The 24,801-nt window shown below is 34.1% G+C and overlaps 2 protein-coding genes across 7 annotated transcripts; both read left to right on the top strand.

Annotated features, from left to right (window-relative positions):
* The first annotated feature begins 584 nt into the window (after positions 1–584).
* Positions 585–13,324, top strand: LOC128177749 (treslin-like). The gene is made up of 19 exons (XM_052844586.1): positions 585–1,381; positions 1,738–2,047; positions 2,409–2,469; positions 2,866–2,955; positions 3,224–3,380; positions 3,680–3,923; positions 4,226–4,319; positions 4,686–4,807; positions 6,216–6,407; positions 6,600–6,751; positions 7,084–7,184; positions 7,371–7,464; positions 7,790–7,872; positions 8,075–8,308; positions 8,624–8,705; positions 8,990–9,029; positions 9,205–9,333; positions 10,850–11,017; positions 11,325–13,324. The coding sequence occupies exons 1-19, from the start codon at positions 707–709 to the stop codon at positions 13,052–13,054; spliced, it is 4,758 nt and encodes a 1,585-aa protein (XP_052700546.1). The 5' UTR covers positions 585–706; the 3' UTR covers positions 13,055–13,324.
* Positions 13,325–13,834: 510 nt separating this feature from the next.
* Positions 13,835–24,345, top strand: LOC128178159 (uncharacterized). 6 transcript variants are annotated; one of them, XM_052845201.1, is made up of 5 exons: positions 13,835–14,433; positions 19,658–19,831; positions 21,812–21,874; positions 22,303–22,525; positions 23,644–24,345. In XM_052845201.1, the coding sequence occupies exons 1-5, from the start codon at positions 14,227–14,229 to the stop codon at positions 23,664–23,666; spliced, it is 690 nt and encodes a 229-aa protein (XP_052701161.1). In that variant the 5' UTR covers positions 13,835–14,226; the 3' UTR covers positions 23,667–24,345. The 6 variants fall into 6 exon arrangements, with proteins under 6 accessions (XP_052701161.1, XP_052701156.1, XP_052701157.1 ...); XM_052845199.1 differs by lacking the exon at positions 23,644–24,345 and adding an exon at positions 18,505–18,823 and having other exon boundaries at positions 14,308–14,433; positions 22,303–23,361; XM_052845196.1 differs by lacking the exon at positions 23,644–24,345 and having other exon boundaries at positions 13,842–14,433; positions 22,303–23,361.
* The last annotated feature ends 456 nt before the right edge of the window (positions 24,346–24,801 follow it).

Raw genomic sequence — 24,801 nt, 5'->3', positions numbered from 1 at the left:
AGTAACATATACGACGAAAATTTCCCCAGACATTTTACACAATTTACTGCCGAAATTTCTACTATCATTACTGAACATATATAGAGAGAAAGTACAGAGTTATCTTTTCTTGGGCGAAGAGATTGGGTTTCTGCAGCAGACAGCGGTTTTAATGGGATTAAAACGCTTTTTACCGAGTTTATTAGGAATATTTGAGTGTGAACGTGTTTTTTGACAACATTTGCAACATTGTGTGCGAGGATTTGCGTAACTTTTGTGAAGTAAGTTGTTTTTGACATTGTTTACAAATCGTGTCCTACTTTCGATTCTTCCCTTGTGTATTATTATATATATGTCATACAGTGTAGAGCGGATACGATGCCCCTGTGGGTGATCTCTATTTTCAAAAAAATATATAAATAGAAACTTTTTTTAAGAAAAAACAAAAAGATCATATGTGATCTTTAAAGAAAATGCAAACATAATTTCAAAATGAATCATTTTTCGGTCTCCTGAAAAAAACAAGTCGCAATGGATGCCTGGAAAAAGTTTTACGGAAATATAAACGAAAGTCGAATAATCCACGTACGAATATCTAACCGGAAGTCAAAAAATATGGCGGCGGCAATTTCAACATTTGTCAAAGCACCACAACAAGAACAAGAATGTCCAGTTGGTCGGCGGCAAAAGAGAATTTTATATATCTGGGTAGCTTTTATCTAAAAGGATGTCCGAAACATTTGATAAATTTAAGATTCTCTTTCTGGTTGACGTAAACCAAGGCAAATGTGACCATGACGTGAAAGTTTTAGCCAACAGAATATCTCTGTCAGCCTTTCGTATTCTGACTGCTGTGAGTGAAAAGGTTTTGAATAAAAAGGTTTCAAAACGAAGTAACAAAATCCCCCATTTGCAATGGAGTTTCAAAATATACAACTCGTCACATTACAAACTGATGAGACAGGTCAATCCTTTCAAAGAATTCAAAAATCGGTATTTCGAGGAGTTTGAAAACACAGTAGAGAGGAATATAGAAACAGCGATAGAAGAATATGGTCAACATGTTGATTCAAAAGGCAATTCATCGGGAAAACAATATCCTGCTCAAGTATTGAACAAGGTGCTCAATGAAATTGCTTTGGATTATCAATGGGAGGATCCCGATATTTTTTCACCTGTGAAGAGCAGAAGAAAAAACAACAAAAATGAGCAAACTCGAAAAACTGAAAATATAGTGTTTCTGTTCATAAATAGCCCAAAAAATCCTCATGAGTTGAGACAATTTTCAGGAAAAGTTGTCCTGGATGATGAGATTTTTTTAGATTCCTTCATGCCGCCTGACTTGATAACCAAACTTTTACACAATATAAAATTGTATTGGATAGACACTGACATATCATGTGTAAGTAAAATGAATACTGTAGATTGGCAAATAATGACGATGGTTTTAATTTCACTAAGTTCACAATTTATCATTTTACCATGAAATTAACCTATCGTGAATATTATCATTAGTCTTTGAAAACATTTCAGTTTTCAAATCTTGTGATCATTGCACCATTTCTTGCAGATTGAAATTAAGACCATTGCAATTGGTACTTCTAGAGAAATCATTAAATCTTAACACTGTTGAGTTATAACGACCTGCAGTATAATGTATGAATTATAAAAACACTTTAAATTTCTGTCATTATAAATGACAGTTCTTTATATATTCAGGTCTGATATATCCAAGATCATTTTCAATTTTATTTACAGCTAGATGTGGTTCCTGAAAGCATACAATTAGTGGAGACTGCCATCCATAAGCTGCATGGAAGTCTGATTCCGGTTGATACCTTAGTTCAAACCAACAGACAATGTGTTGTCAATGTCTTCTCCTCACTGCTCTCACTGAAGGAGGCGGGCCCCCCTGGAACCAACGGATCACCCTCACTGATGGGCCTCATCTCCTATACCTCAGTCTTAGAGTACCACCTCAAGCAGCAACAGGTGAAACAACAGCAGCCCAAGTTAAGAGCAGCAAATGCAGGCCCATCTTGTACCAAATGTCATCTTATGTCAAATGGTATGATTTTCAATTTTAGCAGTTCTGGTTAAATATTGAGATTAAAAAGTTAAAATCACAGAATAATTAAAACCTTCAGGGGCATGAAATAAGAATATGCTCATATCTTATACACTCATTACTCAAAGTCCATGGGTCTCAAACATGCAGATTTTGATCAGTATATATTCCAAAGGAGATTTAGGCCTTATTTTTCTTAATAGCTTCATTCAAGCTACAAGAACATGTACAACCTTACAGCAAGCATTAACGCACAATGTTTTCTCGTATTTATGTGTTTGACATAGTGACTGAAATGTCAACTACTTTATTATTGTGTAACAATGACTGGTATTGATTGTATTATTTATCTTGACTTCAGAAAACTCCATTATGTGCAGTTTCAATATCACCCCTACAAAAGTTTCCACACACATGAGCAGGTGAGTGTGCTAACACCAATAGCTGGTTTGTGAGGAGAACCAGCTTGGCATCTTGATTTGTCAATCTCTTAAACTTGATTTAAAAATATGAGTTTCAAAAGTACAGAGTAGTGTAAGTAAGGAATATTCATGCAACACCATGGTTATAGATATACAAATTTATAATTTTATTTAGAGGTGCAAAGTATAGAAATATAATCTAAATACAATATACTGGTAGATTATTATTTTGGGGGAGTATGGTTTACTATTTATGTGAGTATCTATATTTGTAAATTAAATTCTTTTATCAAATGCTTAGTTTTGTGTTGCTGTTACAGATGAGTAATACACAGATATTATGTACCGGGTATATTCATAATATACTGTATATTTTCCCCTTTTTTTTTATCCAAGGTCTCCAAAGAAACACAGAAACAACAAAACAAAAGAAACACAGACCATACATGCACAGTCACTTCTCAGCAATGAAAGCAGCAATCTGAGGTATGTTGATTATCATGATCAAGAAATTATTGTCAGATCATATTATTACACTCAGTCTGATTTTTTTTAAATGTACATACATGCATTAGTGAAAAAAGATAAGAACAAAAATATTACATGTGGGGTGCTGAAAATATGATTAAAATATTATGGATATAAAAACAGTACATGTAAATTGAATGTCTAAGACGTAAATTGGTGCGAGTTTGAACTGTTAAATTTTTTATTCATTTTCCTGACTAACAATAAAGCCTGTATGTAATTGTAGCCTTTATGGAGTTTTACCACTAGAAGATACTGGGTTCCTGCAGTTTAAGTGTGAGCAGGACTACATGTGTTCCAGTGAACCAAACAGTGGGGACCCGGGGGATTCAGTGCCGTTTCTGAGCTTAATTGAGAAGCTTATTAAATCTTCACTAGCTCTGGTATAATTTAAATTTTAAGGTTTACATGCATTTGATACATGAAATATTTCACAAAATTAAAATAAAAGTTCTTTCTTTACAAAAAGCATACTGGTAAAACTATGGTCAAAACCAGGTAATAACCATCATCTTCAGTTAACTAGAAAGAAAATTAAACAAATCAAGTTGCATTTTATTATAAAATATATAGTTTAACTTGAAGTACATGTATATATGTGAATTGATTCAAAAAAGGTTTTATTGTGTAGATATGCAGCAAGTGTTTTTATATATAACTCATTGAAATATTACCATTTCAGATCTTGGTGACAGAGAGCAGTCCTGTGCTTTACATTCTACGACCTTTAACCTCAGAATCAGCTACACTCAGTGGGCTGTGTCTTGGTGAGACTCTGGTACTGGAGAAAAGAATTGGGGAAGCAAGTAAGGAGTCCTCCCCTAAAAAGAGGACTCCAACAGTGGAGAATAAACCATGGGATCAACTGATAGCCAGGGCCATTCAGCATAAGAGTCAGTCCAGTGGTACTTCAACTCACCACAAAAGTAAATATTTGTCCTGTACATAATGCATCCATTAGAAGTGTTGACTTAAATTGAAATATTTCGGTGATACATGTAAATTTATGCATTAAAAATAGCGTGTTTATTTTTTAATCATGAATTGCATACGCGAAGGAGTATTGCAAAATTTTTGGCCCAAATAATCCAGAATGGTAGATTTTGCTTAGAGGAAATCCTTAAATATTTCTCTGTGTTTTTCAGACAATCTTTGCTTTGACCCTAATGTCTAGAATGGTAGATTTTGCTTAGAGGAAATCCTTTAAATATTTCTCTGTGTTTTTCAGACAATCCTTGCTTTGACCCTAATGTCCTTGGAAAGACCCATCTACCTGGATGTAGACAAGGCCTTGTTTCACTTATTGAGAAACTGAATGATAGGTACACATATCTGTTTATCAAAATCACCTGACTGAAATGTAATTCTAATATATTCTTGCATTGGAGATGCATTTATTTTATCCAAATACAGTAAAACATGGTTATAGCAAACATGCTTATGATGAATTGACGCTTACAGCATGTGATTTTCATTCCCAGTGACTTTATTACATGTTGTAAACTTGATGGATATAACAAATTTTGCTTATAACGAAGTAAAATCACATATCCCTGGCACTTCGTTATAAGCAGGTTTTACTGTACTTCACCTGTCCAGGTGATTTGTTAGGGATTAAAGGTGTACATAATAATGAGAGTCTGCTGTGTTTGTAAGAACTGCAGTCATTTATTTTATTGTAATTCAAGGATATCACAGCTAGAATTTTTAAATGAAGATGAGGTTCAAAGCTTGAGGGAACTACAGAGGGTATACAGACAGGAAAATAAACCAATCCGCCCAAGAGAAACGGTCCAGTCTCCAGCAAAAGGTAGCAATTCACTGATTAATTTTTTGTCGATATCAATGTTTTGAAAAATATTTGCAATAAAACATTTTTCTCTGGTGTTAGGATAGTGTCTTTTGCAGTTTGTGGATAAATATCACCATGCTGTCATGCAAATATCATTTCACACAATATGCTGTCATATTGAACAACTTCACATACTAGTAATGTTCCATTGCCCCATCACATAAAATGGCACAACACACCTTTGCACTGACACTTCACACTTTGCACAGACACTTCAATATAACTTCTCACTAAGTGATGTTGCACTGGCGCACTACAAAAAACATGTTGTTGCACTAATATAACTTCACACATCTGACTGTTGCTCTTGCACAACATGCAGTCAGTTTATGAAAATAAACACAGCAGTTGCTGTAACAGAATTTCACACAACTTGCACATGCGCTGTCACAATGCCATGCTTATACATACAGGTATGTACAATGAAGTGATGACAGCGTGTAAAAATTCAAACAGCCTGTTTAAGTAATTTTAGCATGTTGTTAAGAATTGTTAGCATGTGATCATGCTTTGCTATGGTGTGTTTTGAGTTGCACAATAGCATGCTGTGTGATGTTGTATAAAAGAGATTTCAAAGGACTGTGTGCGGTATTATGCATTTTTTGCCCCCAAATTAAAGTTTTATAATGAGCTTTAAAAATAAGGTGGAAGATAGTTAAAATCATAGTAAAAATAAGGGTGTAAAAGGTTAATACCACAGTGACGTCATAATGTAGAAATGACGTCATGAAGATTGCCTTATTTGATAAATTGATGTTTTGTAGCAAAATATGGGTGTTTTCCGATGGTTTTTCGACTGGGAATTATCGAGCGCAGTCTTTCTCAAGTACCATTTTTTAGTATAATGTGTATAATAATCTGAAGAAAAACATATGTTAAAATCGTACTTGAGCAGACCTGCACTCTATGTTTCTGAATGCAAAATATAAAGCAAAAATGTATTTTCATTTGTTTGCAAATTTGTGGGAATTAGGTCATTTGGGTGACATCATAGTTACACAGTGAATGAGCAATGATGACTTAAATCAAGATTAAAGTGATAGGCGTCCACTGTACAATGATTTTTGAAGATTTGATTTTTGTACGATACTATTTAAAAATTAGTTAAAATTGGGGGCAGATATTTGACCATACCACACATAGTCCTTTTGCAAATGGATATTTTTCATAACATGGACTTATTTCTATGCAGGTTCTGAATGTAGTAATTTATTGTTGTTTATTTTTTAAAGGAATGCATTTATGGAAGTCTTTTGCATTCCTTTATATGCATAAAAATTTACTTTGTTGGAATGTGTGAAAAACAATCCTCTTTGGTTTGATGTCATTGACAAAATGTATAAGATTTTCTGGATATTTTTTTAAGAATGTGAAAATATGATGATGAATGGCCCCAAACCTGAACCTCCAACCACCGAGACACTTCCATCGCGCGGTGTGTTGATGGTAAACAAGAGCAGACAATCCTCTGTGTTTATGGAAGACAGCTCTTCACAAAGCAAACCTCAAAACACCGAAAAACAGACTAAGAAACTAGAGATGAAAAATGTGCAAACTGGTAAAAACACTTTAATATGAATTCATTAAAGATATGAAAAAGAGAGATGTGTGCATTACGGGTACAATTGTTTCTATGAATTGATTATGGCATATGAGTTTTGATTAATTTGGAACCTGTACATATCAACCAAAAAAAAAACATTTAAGACTTTAGGGTTTAATTTCATTTGATTTATTTTTGTATTTCTAGAGTTTGCATCTGAAGAGGAACTTGTGCAATACCTGATTAAAACCTACAGTGAAATGGTGACAAATGGGTGTGAGAATTTCTATCTCTCGGCCCAGAGCCTGGTGCTTGTTCCATTACATTTTCTCAAGGATCAGAAGGTGGAAAACCCTCAGGTAGAAGATAACATATAAAACTGATACCCAAGCTTTTATGCATTATTAATCATGTTAATAAAACAATTTGGGGGACTTATCAATGTTCACATATTTAAAATTGCATTTACACGGTAAATTAATCTAAGGAAACATGAAATTTTGTATGCTTTAAAACAAAGAATGTTTGAAATTAATTAATTAAAGGTACAAATGTACTTTGTTTCAATAAAAGCCACAAATACAATGTACCAGTATATGATATTATCTTAATGAAATGTTCTTGTATATACAATGATATTAATCTATACATTGTACATTTTAACATGCACCTTTTCCTATCATTTATCCAGGAGAGATGTGTTGAGCTGTTGGAGAAAGGCGTGGTTATACCTGTCAGTTCTTTGAGAGAGAAACACCAGAAAGAAGATAACAAAATCCAGAATCAAACAGAGTAAGCTTTATAGTGCTCAAATGTTAATTCAAATTTATTATTTGTTTACCAGGGTATTATTAAATTTATTTACCCATAAATTTCTGTCTTATTAAAGTCCTACAAGCTGCATGTACATGTATGTGTACCATAATTTTGGACAATGACATCTGCCATGCTTATAGAATGTGGACATTCATTTTACAGATTACAGTTGCAGACTGTGTTAAGGTTTGAGATTCTGTCAGTGCTACAGCAGGGTGACCAGTCCCTGACAGAGGAGGACGATAAACTGAATGAGGTAGATATAGATCTTCTCTATCAGTAATTCTTATGGTAAAATGACTGTAAATCTCTTGATTACCAAAGAGAAACAACAATTTTATGCTACTCTTTTAGTTTGGCCAAATCACGTGAAGTAAACATATCCAACATCCACCCCTGTTACCAGTAAATTGATAAAAACACTTATTCAAAACTAAATATAAATGAATCTGAACAATCTAAATTAAATTTTTGTGAAAATGTTTTTAGGTTATAAAATTGATCTAAGAATTGGTGGCATGAAATATGGTTGAAACTTTGAGATTTATTTAACAAAATTATTATTTCTTTCTTTTTTTCAGATTGTTGCATTATTGAGGACACTGAGCTTTATAACTGACCCAAAGTCTCTCACTGACTTCATGAATAGTAGCCTTGTTGAGAAGTATGGTTTGAATCTTAATTACATGAAAATAATAAATTTTAGAATTTTGCATATTGTGAACTTTCAAATTACCATACATTTTAACCAATATTTATTAAAGGTCTAAATATGCATTCATTTATGGATGTTCGTAGTATGTCAGACTAGGATATACAATTTTTCTTTTCAATCATCTAAAATACATGTATCTGTTTTGTTTCAGTTACATACACACACTACCTCAGACTCTGGGCAATGTTTATGATGAACTGATGCAACCTCTCCCTGCAGCCTTGGAAGCAATTATGTCACCTGACAATAGTTTTGACCAATCAGTGTTCAGTAAATCCCTAATGGAGGCTGAGCTAGACAAGAGCGAGGCAACTCCATTATCGCAACCTCCATCAACCTCAGAGGTGGCACCTAAATCAAATGATCTATCCACTAACAAAGCTAGGTAAGAGTGTGAGTCTTTACATGCATTGCAATGCCTTGCATCATTGTAAATCTGGAATAATTAATATTCACAAGAATGAGATGATCTACAGTCTGTAAATGTAAGAGACTGGCTGTCTATGGTTTGATAGTGTAACTTCTTTGCTACAGTAAGGATTAATCTGATGAAAAGAAATATCAACAAATGTTTTATTTTTTTAAGTAATTTTTGGAAGTTGTGATTCAGTACAATGGAGATGTCCAAAATGAAAGTTCTTGCTACAAATCTGAGAGATCTCCAACAATCACTTGTTATTCTAGAAATTTTTTGTTGTAGAACTAAGAAAATTATGCATCACCCAAGTTTGTCAGATATAGGGTCTCAACGACAGATATTTGTGCTCTCTGCTAAACCAAAGGTAAATTTTGTTAATTATATTAATAACTAGACTTATTTTTTTTTACCATTAAATATCGCTATAAAACATCTGTACTTGAGGGATTATGTACTCTGTATAATAAGAATTAATGTGACTTTATTATCTAGTTAACTGATTTACAGTTGTTAAATATTTGGTTTATTATTTAGGTTATATTGGTGAATTTCTTATAGTGTGAATGTACTATACTTTACTTTCCAAGTCACAATACACTTTGTTGGCTTAGTATAAATCTGTCATCAATGAGAAAACTTATCTTCCAGGAGCCAACATCCTCTAGAAAGAGAAGAAAATCCAAAAGAGGTTGATATGCAAACTATATGTAGATTTATGGAAAAAACATATTTGAGAGATGATTAACTTTACATCCAAATTAATGATTTTCATAAAAAAAGAACATTGAATGAAAATCATATACATGTAGTATTTCATTTCAATATACATGTATTATCATATTGTATGCTTCACTTCTCTTAAGATTTGGTGAAGCAGTTTAAGAACAAGACAAAGTTAGAGAGAAGACAGTCTGTAGCAGTGATGGAGACCATCAAGTCACCCAAGGGAGGAAAGCGGCCATCTTCTCAGATCAAGAGCTCCAAAAGTGGATGTAAGATTTGTAATATAGATGCTGTTTTACATGCATAAGTTAAATGCAACTGGAATTATACTTATTTTGCAACTTTGATAGGGTATGTGTAGCAAGTGTTTACTGCATATAATTATACCCCCGCAAACGAAGTTTAGGGGGGTATATTGGTTTCACCCTGTCCGTCTGTCTGTCCGTCAGTCTGTGTCTGTCTGTAGACGCAACTTTGTCCCCCCTATAGAATTTTTTATTACTGCATGGAACAGTTTGAAAATTTGTACATATGTTGAACACCATCTGAAGATGTGCACCTGCAATTTTTTTTAAGATCAGACAAGATTTAATGATTTTATGACAGTTTTCATTTTCCTTATTCTATATATTGTACACTAATGTTGAAAAGTAAGGGAGGTAATCCTTACAGATTTTATTAATACATTAATAGAAAACACTCTAAAATATATTTATATAAATACATCCAGATGGAGTTTTTTGTCTTTATGTCTTAATTAATAAAAAAGAAATTATTTTTTATAAGTGTTCTATCAACTGACAATGCAAAGTTTTTGTTTGTCAATGATAAATTCTTAGGAGCTAATAAGAACATCAAAGACAAGTGTGGCTGAATTCATTTGTCCCAAGGGAGCCATTATCTGAGCCATGGTTCAGATGGAGCATGTGTTTAGGGGAAATTGATAATCTGTAAAGTGGATGATGGTTTTGGGGCTATTTTAAAACTGTTTCATGTAAACCAAAAGGTCTATCATTATAAGGAAATAAATAATATAATTATTAATAAAGAAGTTAAACTATTTTTAGAGGTTGTTTAAATTTATTTGTCAAGTAAATTGATGAAGTGACCCTATTGGGCATTAATTTTAATGAAATTCAAAATTACTGATATGATTGTAGTGTTTTGGCAATTTTAAAATTGTTTGTAATATTAAATTTTCTTTTTTTACATATTTTTACATAGTATGGTAATTATGGTAATGTTTTGGGAGTTTATTAAATTTAACAAGTTCATCAAAGAAAATCATAGTCCTATGGGATCAATTTTCTGATATGGAGTTCCATTGTGCCATAGGAGAAAGTGAGGAAAATTTGAAAAAACTAATTGCATCTGTCAAGACTCTTATTAGAAAGATATTGAAAGTTTTATCAACAGAAGAGCATTGCTTGGCTACTGGTATTTCTATTCACTGCAAAGGGAGGGATTATTGTCATTTTGTTGGTTTTTCTTTAAATCAATTAAATTAAAAAAATATATCATCAAATACATACATTTGTAAAAGTATTACTGTTATAGATATGTATTTACAGTGAAATTCTGACAATTTTGATTTTAATTTTTCTTTGTTAACTATTTTTTTTTTTTTTTTTTACAATTCTAGAAATTTTTTTTTGTATGTGTTCCAAACCTTTATTATTCAATTCAATTATTTGTCCCATTTGAAATTAGCTTAGCGGGGGTATTAGTCCCATTAGGACAGTTCTAGTTTCATTTACACAATATACATGTACATTGTTTTGACAGACCTGATGTCCCCACCCTTTAAATCACCAGTCAGAAAAACCCTCGTAGCAGAAACACCCTCACATAAACAGAAGAACTCGGCCATGTGGAAGCGACAGGAGGCAGAGAGGAGGCGATCCCAGAGCAACACGTCAGTCAAGGTGGTGGAGGAATCGCCCCTCAAGTCAGGTAAACAAATAATGAAATAGTCCTATAGACATTACTTATCACCTATATGCAACTCATCTTTCATGTATTATACATGTACTTGATATGAAAATATTGTCAAAAAGTGTTAGGATAATTTTTAGTCATCTAGTCTAACGATTTATAATTATCAGTGAAATTTCTTATGATCATTACATGAAATTACATGAGGCTTTGACTCTAGCATTTGATTTTAAATAGATTTTGGATCACAAATTAAGATTTTTTCAACAAAGTTTTATAATGCAAAGGATGAAAACTAAAATGATCCAATTATTTTATTTTACAGATAGACCATCACTTCTAAGCCCATCCCAGAACAAGCGTGCTCTTCACAAAGTCCGCCGGTCATTTTATTCATCATCAGCAGGACCTTTAGTAAGGTCAAGGTCCCTGACCCAGGCCAATGTTGACCTTGGAGATAGAGTAGCTGGAAGAACCAGAGACAACTCAGGGACACTGAACAGCATTCTGAAAAAGCCCCCATGTCAGTCTGCTCTCTTCAAGTCCCCTGATAGAAACTCTTCCTTTTTGCTTTCACAGTTGATGGGAAGCCCAACTCCACACAAAAGAGGCTCCAAGACGCCAGGAAAAGGAACTCCCCAGAAAGTGATTGCTGAGTCTCCCAGCATGAACACTAGATCTAGGTCACCATCTGTCTCCAAAGGATTTCCCAAAGCTTTGTTCCAGGAGAGTCCAAGCTGTCGAAAAAGTCACTCCAAAATTGTCAGACATTCTCCACAGCAAAAGGAATCTGTTGTAAAAGATGAGGAAAAGACTGTATCATTCTCCAACACTCCTCAAAAATCTTCTGCTGTGTTAGTTGCAGAGTCTCCTAGTCAGAATACAAGATCCAAAAGTTTGGTGACACCTACAAGAAAATCTGTTAGAGCCATTTTGTTTGGAAAGAGTCCAGAGGGAAAACCTGGAGAGGAAATCAGAAAAACTCCATCAAAATCAACCCCAAGAGCTCGGCGATTAATTTTAAGTAAAACGCCAGTGAAAAGTCAGAAATCTGCTCAACAGAACACAGAAGAAGGAGAACAATTAGCTAAAAAATTAAATGATGAAGAAAAAGATGTATCTAATTGTGCTGCAAAATCAGCAGCTACTGGTGATGAAACTCAAGAAGTCAACAGTAAAAAGTCACCGGAAAAGTGTAAAACACCTTCTCCAAAAATCCAAAGGAAAATTCGAACACCCAGTTCTCTCAATCATTGGCAGAGAAGGAAGAGAGGAAGGGATGAGAGCTTGGTGTCTCCAAAAGTGCTAGCAAAGAGGTTTAGAGCTTCTCAAGACAGCCAAGAAAGTGTAATTAGTGAAGTAAATAGCTGTGAACAGGAAGGGGACAATAATATGATTTTTGCATCACTGTCTCAGGAAGAAGGACAAATAAATAAGAAAAAGAGAGCACTTGATATAACAGAGGACACATCACTGATATTCTCTCCAAGTAAAAGAAAGCGAACAATGATACACTCTGAGCAGCGTATGTTAAGAACTTCATACTGCCTTCACAACAGGATATCCAGTGAAAGAATAATATCGATGGGATCTTTTGCCAGCGGTACCAGTGAAGGCTTCGATACAACAGACCTCCAAGCATCCCAGTCCAGTAGCCTAGGGTTCCATTCACAGACAAGCAGACTGTCACAGGCAAGCACATCCTCTGTGGAACTTTCCCATACCAATGACGATGTGTTCTTGTCTCAGATTCAGGGTCAGGACCAGGACACTAAGGAACCAGGGGTCAGCGATTCACCAGTGTTTGGGTCGGGGAAAAACACCAGGAAACAGGAAGTGTCAGCAACTGAGAGCGGAAGTAGTTCTGGACAAAAGGTTTCGCCGACCGGGAGGAAGTACTCGCCCAATGTGACCGCTAAAAGTCTTATGCATCTAATGAACTCTCCTCTGCTGAGTCTGGACAAGGTGGAGAAAAGTCCACACGTTAATAGGAATGTGGCTATCGTCAAACATCATAGACCTCGATCAAGACGGTCTCTAAATCTCCAACAGTAAAAATGTCCACACGGTTTAATAAAAAGTGCTCATTCATTGCAAATAATTGCTCATTTGTACCTCCACCAAGTAGTGAATATGTGAATCATTACCAAATGAATTATAGGGAGATCATAAACTTGTCTAAAACTTTAAATAGGGATGCTAGCATTACAGCTATAATGCAACTTTTATATTAATATAAATTGTGTATGTCCTGGTATTTATAATGTAGATTATGTATACAAATATTTTATCTGCTTATAATAAAGAGAAATTATAATTGTTATCTGTTATACTTTATAGTTGTTTTTTTAAAGGAGGTTTGTGGTTGTTGCTGTCATGTTGTAAATTTTGTAAATTCAAAACTTACATGATATTGCCAAAACGGAGAATGCGTCAGTCTATATAAAAGCAAGCCAAGACTATGCGGAGATGTGGCCCACATGGGATTGTAAGTTTAAGTCCATCAGAGGCGAGGGATCCGTCAAAACGATCATCGCCGGTTATTACGAAATTTTATTTCCGTAAAATGGTTTAATTCTTTCTTACCCTCTCAAAAATGAAATATCCGGTTTTGTTTGATGATGTTTAAAAAAACTAAGGGTCAAAATGCAGATTTTTAGTTCACGTATTGCGCAAGTCAAAAAAAAAACTCGAGCTTCACGCGTGTCCAAAGTACTTTTTTGACTTAGGTCCCCATTATAAAAAGTAACCCAGAGTGCGTGGCCGTTGATGAGATTAACACACTTTGTATGGTTAATCCGTCACAAATGTCGTAACGGGTTGTATTTTTGGAGATTGATCGGAGAAGATTTAATTTACAATTCCAAAACAATGTTTGAAGTCCTCAAGAGAATGTTATGGTTACAACTCGCAAGCAAGATAACATTTTGATTAATTAATTTTAAGAAATAAATGTATCGGAGTTTCAATTTGAAATTGGTGCTCGACATAATAATGTAAATGAGCGACCTAAGCTTTTTCCGAGGAATTGGTTCTGTAATGAAACTAAGAGGCGCCTTTGGATATCGGTCAAGTTAGAGAATTAGTGTTCAACACTGCCGAGTGCTGAGATTATCTGACACTGTTGTCGAGATGACCACATAACCTTTTGCAAATTTTAAAAAAATGAAAGGATATCCCACGCATCTCTTCAAAAATGGATCTTGACTGAATAATTAGTTCACGCGATGCAGAAAACTAGGCGAGTGTCATTGAAGTATTGCCATCGGGACGAGGTCAATTTGAAAAGAGAAAAAGAAAACAATGAAGAGGAGGAGGAGGAAGAAGAAGAAGACAAAGTGAACGTGAAGGGCGGGTTCTTCCCCAAGCACATCAGACAACACACGACCCACTTTGGTAAAGACAGGCTAAAGATGTCCATGCTCTCGTTAAAGGTAAGCATGTGTCACTATTTTAATTGACGAAATGAATGTAATACCAAAACAATTTTTGCATTTTTTTCATATATATATTTACCCATGCTTAGTAAAATACTCAGTGCCTTGACATCTCTATTTAGAGCGTTAGTTTTCTTTTTAACGACTCGGCAATTCTCGCTCAATAAAAATATAGCCATTCAGTGAAACGGGCAAATATAATTTGGGAATTGTAGCAACATTTAATGTTATCACTTGGTAGTGGACATTTAGAAATTGAAAAAAAATGATCATATAATATTTAAATATACTACGTAGACATATACACCTTGCATGTTTTAGTGCAGTGGTGAAATCCTGTCCACAACCATGATCATCAAAATTTTCATTAATTTGCTAAAATGATTTCCAACATGTGGACATATTTAACTATCTCGTATACTAGTATGCACAACTGCGCTGCATGGAAATTTACATTTCTGATCCACTCTTCTCTACATTAATATTTACACTAGCTATAGTATACAGAGCGGAGCGGATCAGAAACCATTGACTTTGGAAGTGGGGAAATGTACTCTTATTGTATGAAAACAGAATTGCGATTCCGATAGAAAATTGGTATTTTATTCATATATTCCTTTTTGTTGGTTGAACTGCAATGCAATCCTTATAAACAATAAAAGAAAACAGAGCACCAATATTTTTTGATTACCCCAAATCAGGTATGTATCAATTGTTCAAAGCCGCTTGGTCGTGTGCATCAGTTTAAAGCGAGTGTCCTGCGAAACGCATTATCTTGATTTTATGACAAAATAATAATACCCTTGTCCAAAAGATAGTAATATATGTGTCTACACGAATTTTTTTGTCGTAACTATTTTTTAAAATGTTATTTCATCGATTTGGAATGTAATTTGATAACAATCACAAATCTAGCCTAATACAAACAATATGGTTTATGTTTGTTCAAGCATGCGCTCTATGTTTTCTGAAAGAAAAACTGCATGAAAACAAGCTGTTCTATGCTGAAAATACGAAACTAGCGGGAAAAGGTTTCTTTACGATGCCATATTTCTATATTGTGGGCACTTGAATCAAAATGAACATTTTGAAAATTCATCACATATATATCTGTACAAAGAAAACAACGAATTTCAGTAAAATGATGATGTTCATTTTAGGGGGCCATTTTAGGCCCATATCATATAGAGTCCTTTTTATACCCATTCATCCAAACAAAGATTGGAGTTTGGATACTTAGTATGTGACAAACACAATGTCCGAGCTGTTTGTTTGATTTTGTCTGGACCCGCTCCTAAACACCAGTAAACGATTTTTATTTTTTTTCTACACTTTTCTTTTGTTTCAAAAATTGTATACATTTTATTCACTATATAAGGATGAGCACCTGGTATTTCAATAATAGTTTTCTACATTTTGCAGGTGTTTTTTTTTTTTAACCATTCATAGACTGTCATTCTTCATAAGATTTTTGGTGACATTTTATCTTCCAGATACTACTTATGCATCATTATAACGAATCATCATATCCATCTGTCTGTCCGTCTATCTGTCTTTTTGACCATTTTTAATCGACTTTCAAGTCCGATCCATAGCTGATTTAATAAGAAACACCTACAATTAGAGGTTGCCTCTAACGTGTGGGTATGTCATGTCCTCTGATTTATGTTAACGATGATGTGACCTTGACCTTGAACAATGAACTTGGTACTTATTTAGAGGGTATTAATGTTTCCTGATCATTTTTGGGAGTTGATTTCAATCAACTCTGCAATGCAGTTACTCAGGCAAACCGAAAGTGAAACAGTGTTTGGACCTAAGCACAGATCATCACCGCTGAAAAGACTTAGTTCTTGAAAATAATATAAAATTCGATGTAATGTATGGTGAAGCATTGTTTCTCAAGGAAACTTATCTAAACACTTTGAGAATAGTCAGATTTTATATAATACGAACAATGTAGATATTTTTGTAGTATCATGTATTACTACGCCAGACTTTCAACCAAACGCTCGACTGTCTCCGTAAATCTCCGACTGAGAGGCTCTCTTGCTTGTCGGAGATTAACGGAGACAGCTGAGCGTCTGGTTGAACGAGACTAGAGTTTGATATCAATAGTGTTTGGATCTATACAATTTTTAGAATTGTTTCGACTACTAATACATAGTTTGAAGTCTATCTTTAAATATTACACAACATGATTCATATGGGGTTTCTCGAAGTTCTTGTCGGAAAAGTCTGAAAATTCATATTAATGTGCGTAATTTAAATACAGACTAGAAACTGATTGCTACGCAAGATAATTTGATTTTGAAATAAATGATAATTGATAAAATCAACTCCCGTCAATACTTCAGTACTTTGATTAGTTTAATTACTTATCCTTCGCTATTTCTCGACAGTAAACTATAAAATATAAACCTAAAATTTTTTGTCGGTGTTCACCGTCTAATACGAGTCATTCAAAATGACTAGATTTTCCATTCTTGCCTTAAATACAGTAATGGAAATAGTTAAATGAATAATAATTCACGGAAAAAACAGCCTTTTCTTTTCTTAAAATAAATGATCTATATCGTTGCCTCGTTTGACCGGATGCGTTAGCTTTTTGACAAGGTTCCACTGTATTTATCTTTAGAAACGTTGACGTTCTCATTAAAGTCTTCCCCCCCCCCCTTGTCCATTGCATTAACTTTTGTCACATAAATACACACAAAACAGTGTTAAGGCAAGAGATAACATTGAATTTCCACTGAGTTTTGTTATTCTGTTCAATTAATATTTTTTTTTATACCAGCATATGTCATCTTTATTTTTATTTGAAATGATACCAAAACATTTATGAAATAATTTATTGCATAAATGTTTTTCAATTAATCAAGGTCATATCAGCTTATAACAATAGATCTGCTCGTGCTAAATAATGTGGTAGGAGGTTTGATTAACGGTACAATTTAGCTGAAGTCCAAGACTTCGGGAACTACACCGGCAAATAAAGTCAGTTTAATCAGTACTGCACTTAAAAGGACTTTAATGGATTGAAATACAGTAAATCTTTGTGAACTAAAAGCTATTTATTGTTTAAACAATCAGTACAATGAGTTTAACGAGTCTTTTCAATTAAAAAACTGTGGGTATTAGATTTCAGATACTAGTAGTCCATTTCACACGAGGGGAAAAATATTCAATAATGAATAATTAAATAATAATTAAAAGGCTGTACATTCATTAATGTAATTCACAGAACAAACATTGAAAAACAAGCTCTAATCAGTAGAAATCAAGTTTAAAACCCTATGGACATTTAAAACGCATATTTAACAATTCAAATGAAGTAAAATTTTATTACACCCAATAAAAATAATCAATAGAATCAAAATAGAACACTGCAAAATTAAATTTTATGGTATTTTCTTGCTACTAATTGGTTTTGCAAATTTGAAAGAGATTTTTAAGTGTGTGTACACTGCTGCTTTGCTAATTCAATATCCTCTCAATATGAAAAGCAATCTATATTCTTACTTGCAACCTGTTAAGCTCATGAAATTTTCAACATGAAATCGATGAAATAGGCTTATGGCAGGTTATATTTTCATTCTTTACAAAATAGCGCTTACGGTAATCTTTATTAGCGGAGTACATGAGAAATCAAAAGCCGTATTTACGCTGACAACGGATCAAAGCGGATCGCGGTTAAAAACCGAACGGTGGGCAATAATTCCACCCTCGGCTCTCTCGATTGATCAGGTTGATTTGGTGTTGCAAGGGCTTTACTTATTTTTTTTTTTTAAATTTTATTAAGACCCCGTGTCAACCAACGCTTATTACGGCGAATGTCTGTCGAACTGATTTTCGTTCGTGATAAAAAAGCGAGGAGACATCTAACAAATAGTGGAGTGTACTGACAATGAATGTCTTTGAGTTATCGCAGTGGAACTGAGTAAATACCCCACGTTAAAAAAAGTTTGTTCTAATGCTTGACGGATCTGTGTATGAAGACTTAAAGGTGTATTTATTTTGATGATCATTTTATATACAAGAGATACTGTGCTTTTTGTTCCAATGTAGAAACAAGATTTCGTGGAATAACTCCACCATGACTCTACGGAACAGCTTTCAATCATTGGATTTACGATTCATGGTCGGATGAAGAATTTAGTGGTTTTTGAAAATATCCTTATTTATTGTTGTATGTAAGTAAATACTGTCAGTGAAAATGTCGACTTACTCTCCCGAAAACAGCCCTCGTGGACCTAGTCCGGACATACACAGGAGAGCCCGAAAAACGGACAGAAGTTCTTACATTCAGAGGTGGAAAGTTTTACAAGATCGAAATCGAAATCTACCAAAAATCGATTTCGGAACTAAAGCTCAAGTTGTTCCCAAGGTATGGCAGTGATAGATAATGAATAAGCAGATCCGTTATCAAATGAAATCAAAAGGATTTCTAAACAAGTTTAGTCTTCGATGTATTTTTCATAGGAAATTAGCTCAATGGGCTTTATATCCCTATCTATAATGGGTACACATTTGCTGACAAACCTGAATTTTATAAAGCCTAAAATGGTCTCCTTCTTTTGAGGATGAATTGGTACTTTAAATATTTGCTTTGTTCTCTTGATTTGCCGGATTGCCAACAGAGATAATGTCTATTCGTTGTATAGTTTGACAGCACTCGCGTGCTCCTTAACACGTGTACTGTCAGAAAAGTGTTTGTTCAATATAAATAGAAAATGTCCACCGTGCTACCATAACTATACATATATAGCATGTACGTGAAAAACTCAAGCAGGCAGTTTAGATTGTTCAGATAGCACACCCTCTGTGGTCTTAAACTTTAGGGTTTAGTAAACGTGTATAGAATGTTTTCAATACACACTATATTTATAGCACAATAGTTAAATGGTTAATTTATAAGACTGTAGATGTGTAGTAATTTTATTAGGAAACAAACTAACACCCTTGTTACAATTCTCCTACAGAGGAACACTCAACATAAACTCTCAAATTAATATCTCAATAAATGCTGAATAGATATATAAATATACATACATTTATTAAGAAATCCAAATCTTAACTAGGATTTGAGTATCGAACACACATTGGTACTGATTTTCTATATGTAACAGAGTAAGTACAAAGACAGTGATATCTAAACACAGCGTACCATAGGATCCTCACGGCAGTGTATGGTCAATAATATGTCTTATGTTGCTTCCAGAGACAGAACAAGGTGGCGGGGATCGGCGCGCGCTCCCTGACCTTGGACAGCCTGAAGCTGCCCTCACTGTGCACGGCCTCCAGCGTCATCACTACCTCCACCCACACATCTGGACCCAACGTCGCTCCCAAGTCTGACGTCATACCCAACGCTAAAAAGACAGTGGGAATTCAGGTAATTAACAGCGTGTAGTAAAACAATGTTACATTTCATATGAATTTTACAGGTATTTAAGTTACTCAAACTGATCTATTATACAGGTAGCCTTGTATGTTATATACAGGTATAGTAATGTGTAATATAATATAGGTATATAGTATAAAAAGGACTATATATGATAAGGGCCTAAAATGGCCCCCTAAAATGAACATCATCATTTTACTGTAATTCTTTGATTTCTTAGTACAGATATGTATGTGATGTGTTGACATAATATTCATTTTGGTTCAAGTGCCCACAATTTAGAAATATGACTCTGTAAAGACAACCTTTTCCCGCCATTTTTGCATTTTTAGCGTAAAACAGCTTGTTTTCAAGCAGATTTTTCTTCCGAAAACATAGAGCGCATTCTTGAACAAATAAAATATTTTAATCAGAGATGTATCTAGCCAAGACTAATAAGTGACAAAAAAATTTTCCTTGTTCAAGCATGCGCTCTATATTTCCCATTCGTAAATAGATAAGAAAAATATCAATTTTTGGCTGATTTTGATTGAATTATAGAAATGGCGACACTTCTGACGTCATATACTGCCTGTGAGTGCAAATAAATCAAATAAATAGATGAAAAATATGTTTTATATCAGTTCTTCTAAAAAATTAGTTAACATTTTATTGTACCCGAAACACTTAAAAAATGGCGAATTATGGGGGCCAAATTTAACTCTTATCATATATAGTTCTTTAACATTATTATCTGACAACTTCGCCACTAAGTATTAAAATATTCCTTTATGTGTTTGTTTTACATCATACCTGATTGAAAAATCATTCATACTCTACTATCGAAATTTTTCATTCAGATGTAGAGAGTTTAGGTTCTTGTTTACGTGGAAATTTTGTGTATTTGACCAAATCATGTTGTCAATTACAAAACATAAATACACCTGTCATCAACATGCGTCAACTCTTCAAAACAGATCCTAATAATCCTTTTTCCTATGCTATTTTATCGTTGCTATTTTCAGTTATCTTTTACTATATACAGTTTATTATTAAGTAAAATACCAGAATATATTCATCAATTCACGCAGGGCAAAAATAATTAAACACCCCAAATCCTTTTTGTTTCTCCATAAACAACTTGTTTTTAGCTGCCAATTCGCAAGCTGATGGTTCTAAAATAGCCGCAATATAAATAATTAAATTCTCGAGTACAACAGGCGAAAAGAAAGCCTAGGGACATTCACTTTTTTTCTTACAAGACTCCTACTCTGAAGATCGCGACCTTCACAATTATCTGCCAATATCTTTCGCTCTGAGCTTGGGATCATTCGATATCCCATAAGAAATCAAATTCTTATGTACATAAAACACAAACCCGGGTTCTTTCGGCAATAAAGCATTCCGAAAGTGATCGTTAACCAACACTTTCACGGAGGTGATAAATATTTTGGTTGTTATTTGCCATTTTCATCACGGACAGTAGAATTAAGCAAGATGTCGTCAATTTAGTACTTGACAGGCTTGTGTCAGGATTATCTTGGAATCTAATATCTATCTATCTATCTATCTATCTATCTCTGAAAATAAATCACAATATCTTACAAATAATAACCATTTTTGTAATTATTTTGTGTGTTTTAAGGTGACAATTCATTTTATGAGATGGAAATTCAATGAAACTCAGGTAATCTAGACAGCTAGTAGAATAGCTCGCATTTCAATTTTTTTTTCTTTTATGCATTTCTTGCTTTTCTATAAATATTTATAATATCTTTTTATTTTACATTTCTGTATATTTGGTGATGGGATTTTCCGGGTTTTGAGCATTTGAAATGATATTTGGTTTATTGTATTGTAGTTAGTTGTTGGTTTTTCTATTTGAATGCTTTTGTTTTTATAACATCGGTTGTCGCTACATAATTCTTTCTACGTCTAAAGTACATTTCTTACAATAAAAATCAATTGCTGCCTTTTATAACAATTTCACAGATTCGTGTAAATCGAACAGAAATAGCAGACACCATACTGCCTAGTGTTCGAGTAAAAGTAAAGGTATAACCCAATAGTGGAAGCCGGCCAATTTCTCTCCACCAAACCCTAACAGTTGTTAGACTAACTTTAAATGGGAGTGATTACTAGCCAGAAAACAAAAATATATATATATATATAAAAGTTTGGTTTCACATATTGTGATTCCAGTAATTAAATGCCATACAAGACCTATATTTCCGTTTCCTGTCATTTTCCTAAACAAAGATTGACATTTTCCTATACAAAGATTGACACTAGACCAATTTCTTCTCTGCTAACCAAATATGCCGCTTATATAAAGTCTTTCATAGCATCCTGTTTTATTTGATATTCATATTGAAAATGTGTGAATTTTGCTTACCAATTCAGTATAAATTAATTTGCTTTTTCAAATTTCACGACCAAAGGTTCTTCTTTAGCTATAAAAGACCCATTGGTTCTTTTCACAGATAAAGGAGAAAGAGAAGGACCTCAGTAGTTCGTTATCCCGATCACTGCCTAACATTGCCACAGCGGTTCAAAATGACGCCAAGCCAGCCTCCAAACACAGATTCGAGCGAATCTCCTACAGCAAGAAGCTTCAGACCAGGAGTGTGGAGAAAAAGGATAAAGAAGATGAACAGGCTGTGACGGAAGCGCCGTCAAATAGTCTACAGGAGCTGGAGAAATCGGGTATATACCATATTGATCTAAGTAACCTTACAGGTGTAGTTCACATTCAGAAAGACATTCAGTCCGAGCGGATAGACAGGGGCGAAGTTCTGAATTTCCAGAACCGCTCCATGTCCACCATCCGTGAGAATAGCCCGTTCACGGCGCGGAGCAGTGCAGACATTAAGAGTCGGCTGGAGAAGGACAGACTGGGGCGCCGGAGTCGGAGGAAGAAGTGGAAGGACAACTGTAAATGTATGAGGTGTGAGATCATGAAGCGACAGTTCACCGAGGGTGACGACCATTATTCAAAGTGGGGGATTTACCCATGCCAGCAATTTAACAGGAAAAAATACTTTAATCAGTACTTTTATGATAGTGACTAGACCGAACCAGTGTCGCCCTAATGCAGAACAAACTGGAAGACGTGTTTTGTAAACAAATCATTAATCACCAATGACACGCCTGATTGCCAAAAGATATTAAGAAATATTAAATCTATGCTTCAAGTTGAAGTACAATTTTAAACTTCAAACTTCATTTCGAAGGATTTATTTGCTAAAAACATTTTTTGGCAGAGTAATGTAGGCCACCGCGAACAAATTCCCTGACAGCAGTAGCATGAAAGGGATTAGTGTTTTATAAAAAGAAAATTAATATGGTACAAAAGAATCATTAGAGTAATCCCAATTACAAGAAGTTATTGCCGTTTCATGTACTAAATTTTGAATTCATTGGGTCATAGTGTATTCAAAATAATCGCCTCTCCATTTACTATTTCTTTTTGATTTTGAATAATGTCATTTCAGTTTTTGTTATACACATTTGTGTTCATCTGGAATAAAACGGTTTTTTTTAAAGAATAGAATTGAGGTGAATTTTTTTTTAAAGTTGATGCTTTATTTTACTATCTCGACGGAAATGGGTTTATTATAAATGTATTTAATATAGATGTGCTTAGTGGGAGGATCAAAATTCCCTTTACCTGCTATTCAATCCTATTTCCTTACTGAATGTTTTTTAAATCAAATACTTGTATGCTTAAACATTTATTTGCACTACTAAACTGCATTTAAGTTGTCTCTGTGTTCATGGGGTGTGTGGCGCACGATACTAATTTCCCCTTTCATTTTTTTCAGATTCCCGAGTTAAGGCACTCTAATGACACCCAGAAACACATTCACTCTGGAGTCTATGTATTATAGCCTTCACGGGAGTATATAACCTCGATTTCATCAGCAGTGAGCACGTGCAATTCTCCTTTAACATCCACATTTCAGGAGACTATAAATTTTATATCATCGCATCATGTTAAAAGAGACAGCCACAGTTGATGCTAAAGTGACGACATAGAATATAGGTTGTGTCACTCATTAATGTATGCTTACATTGTCGACGCTGTAATAGATTCCTCCTACTTGTCACAGTTTTTATGTACGGTGACTAGGGATAAATTGTAACGTTTATATCACAAACAGTGCTTTGCAAAGTACAGACAGAAAACTGACGGAGATCTTGCTAGCAAGATGTTAGCAATTCTCTTCTATGTGTTCTTGTAAACGTGTTCGCATGGAAACCAGACGATGTGAAGTGTAATGCGACATTCAACAGCTATTGATATAAATTATTAAATTTACAGATAATCAATTTAGTAACAATAAAATAATTGTTTTCAAATATATAATCATATCACTGACTTTTTAAAAGCACATGTAAACCGCAGTATAAGGGTGTACTGAGAGTCCAACGATCTTAGGGTGTTTTGCAACTACTCCAAATATTTTTTGGATATGTGCTTCAACTACCGGGTAATTAAAAATTAGTTCATCTTATCACTTCGAATCTTTCTATTACTATCTAATTTGTTGACAATAAAAGAATTCATCATAAGAAATTGTTATACTCTTTAGGTCCTATTACATTCTTTTCATGTTTCTCGAAACCTTGACGCTTCCTTCGTCATTGAAGTCTTCATTTAAAAGTTAACTTGTTTAAATGGTCGAGAAGTCGTTATGTTAAGTGTATAAGGTTTGATGTTTTACAAAAGATAAGTTTTGAATTTCAGCTGATTGCTATTTAAGTTTACTATGGGACTTCTTCAGAAAAGTTTACTCTTAATTTACTTTACAAATTATCAAGTAACTATATAATGAGATTCCCCACTACAAAGCGAGAGAGGTTTCTCGAGTACCCTGGTTTCTCTTATAATGAGAGATTGCAATTGAATTCTTAATTTTCCAATTCCAGGTTTTCTGCTGTAAATGAGAGATTGACAGGTAAACATGATTCTTTTAAAT

The sequence above is a fragment of the Crassostrea angulata genome, chromosome 3, assembly GCF_025612915.1.
Source record: "Crassostrea angulata isolate pt1a10 chromosome 3, ASM2561291v2, whole genome shotgun sequence".
NCBI classification, from domain to species: Eukaryota; Metazoa; Mollusca; class Bivalvia; order Ostreida; family Ostreidae; genus Magallana; species Magallana angulata.
The sequence above is the reverse complement of the archived record's forward strand: the minus strand, read 5'-3'. Positions and strand labels throughout refer to the sequence as shown.

Bases quoted from the DNA above. Each gene is read 5' to 3' on its own strand.
- LOC128177749 (XM_052844586.1), top strand. From the start codon at position 707: ATGTCCGAAACATTTGATAAATTTAAGATTCTCTTTCTGGTTGACGTA. The intron at 4,808-6,215 runs GTAGCAATTCAC...TATTTTTTTAAG, and splicing joins GGTCCAGTCTCCAGCAAAAG to AATGTGAAAATATGATGATG. The intron at 8,706-8,989 runs GTAAATTTTGTT...CTTATCTTCCAG, and splicing joins TGCTCTCTGCTAAACCAAAG to GAGCCAACATCCTCTAGAAA.
- LOC128178159 (XM_052845196.1), top strand. From the start codon at position 14,227: ATGCAGAAAACTAGGCGAGTGTCATTGAAGTATTGCCATCGGGACGAG. The intron at 19,832-21,811 runs GTAATTAACAGC...ACAATTTCACAG, and splicing joins AAAAGACAGTGGGAATTCAG to ATTCGTGTAAATCGAACAGA. The intron at 21,875-22,302 runs GTATAACCCAAT...TTCTTTTCACAG, and splicing joins GTGTTCGAGTAAAAGTAAAG to ATAAAGGAGAAAGAGAAGGA.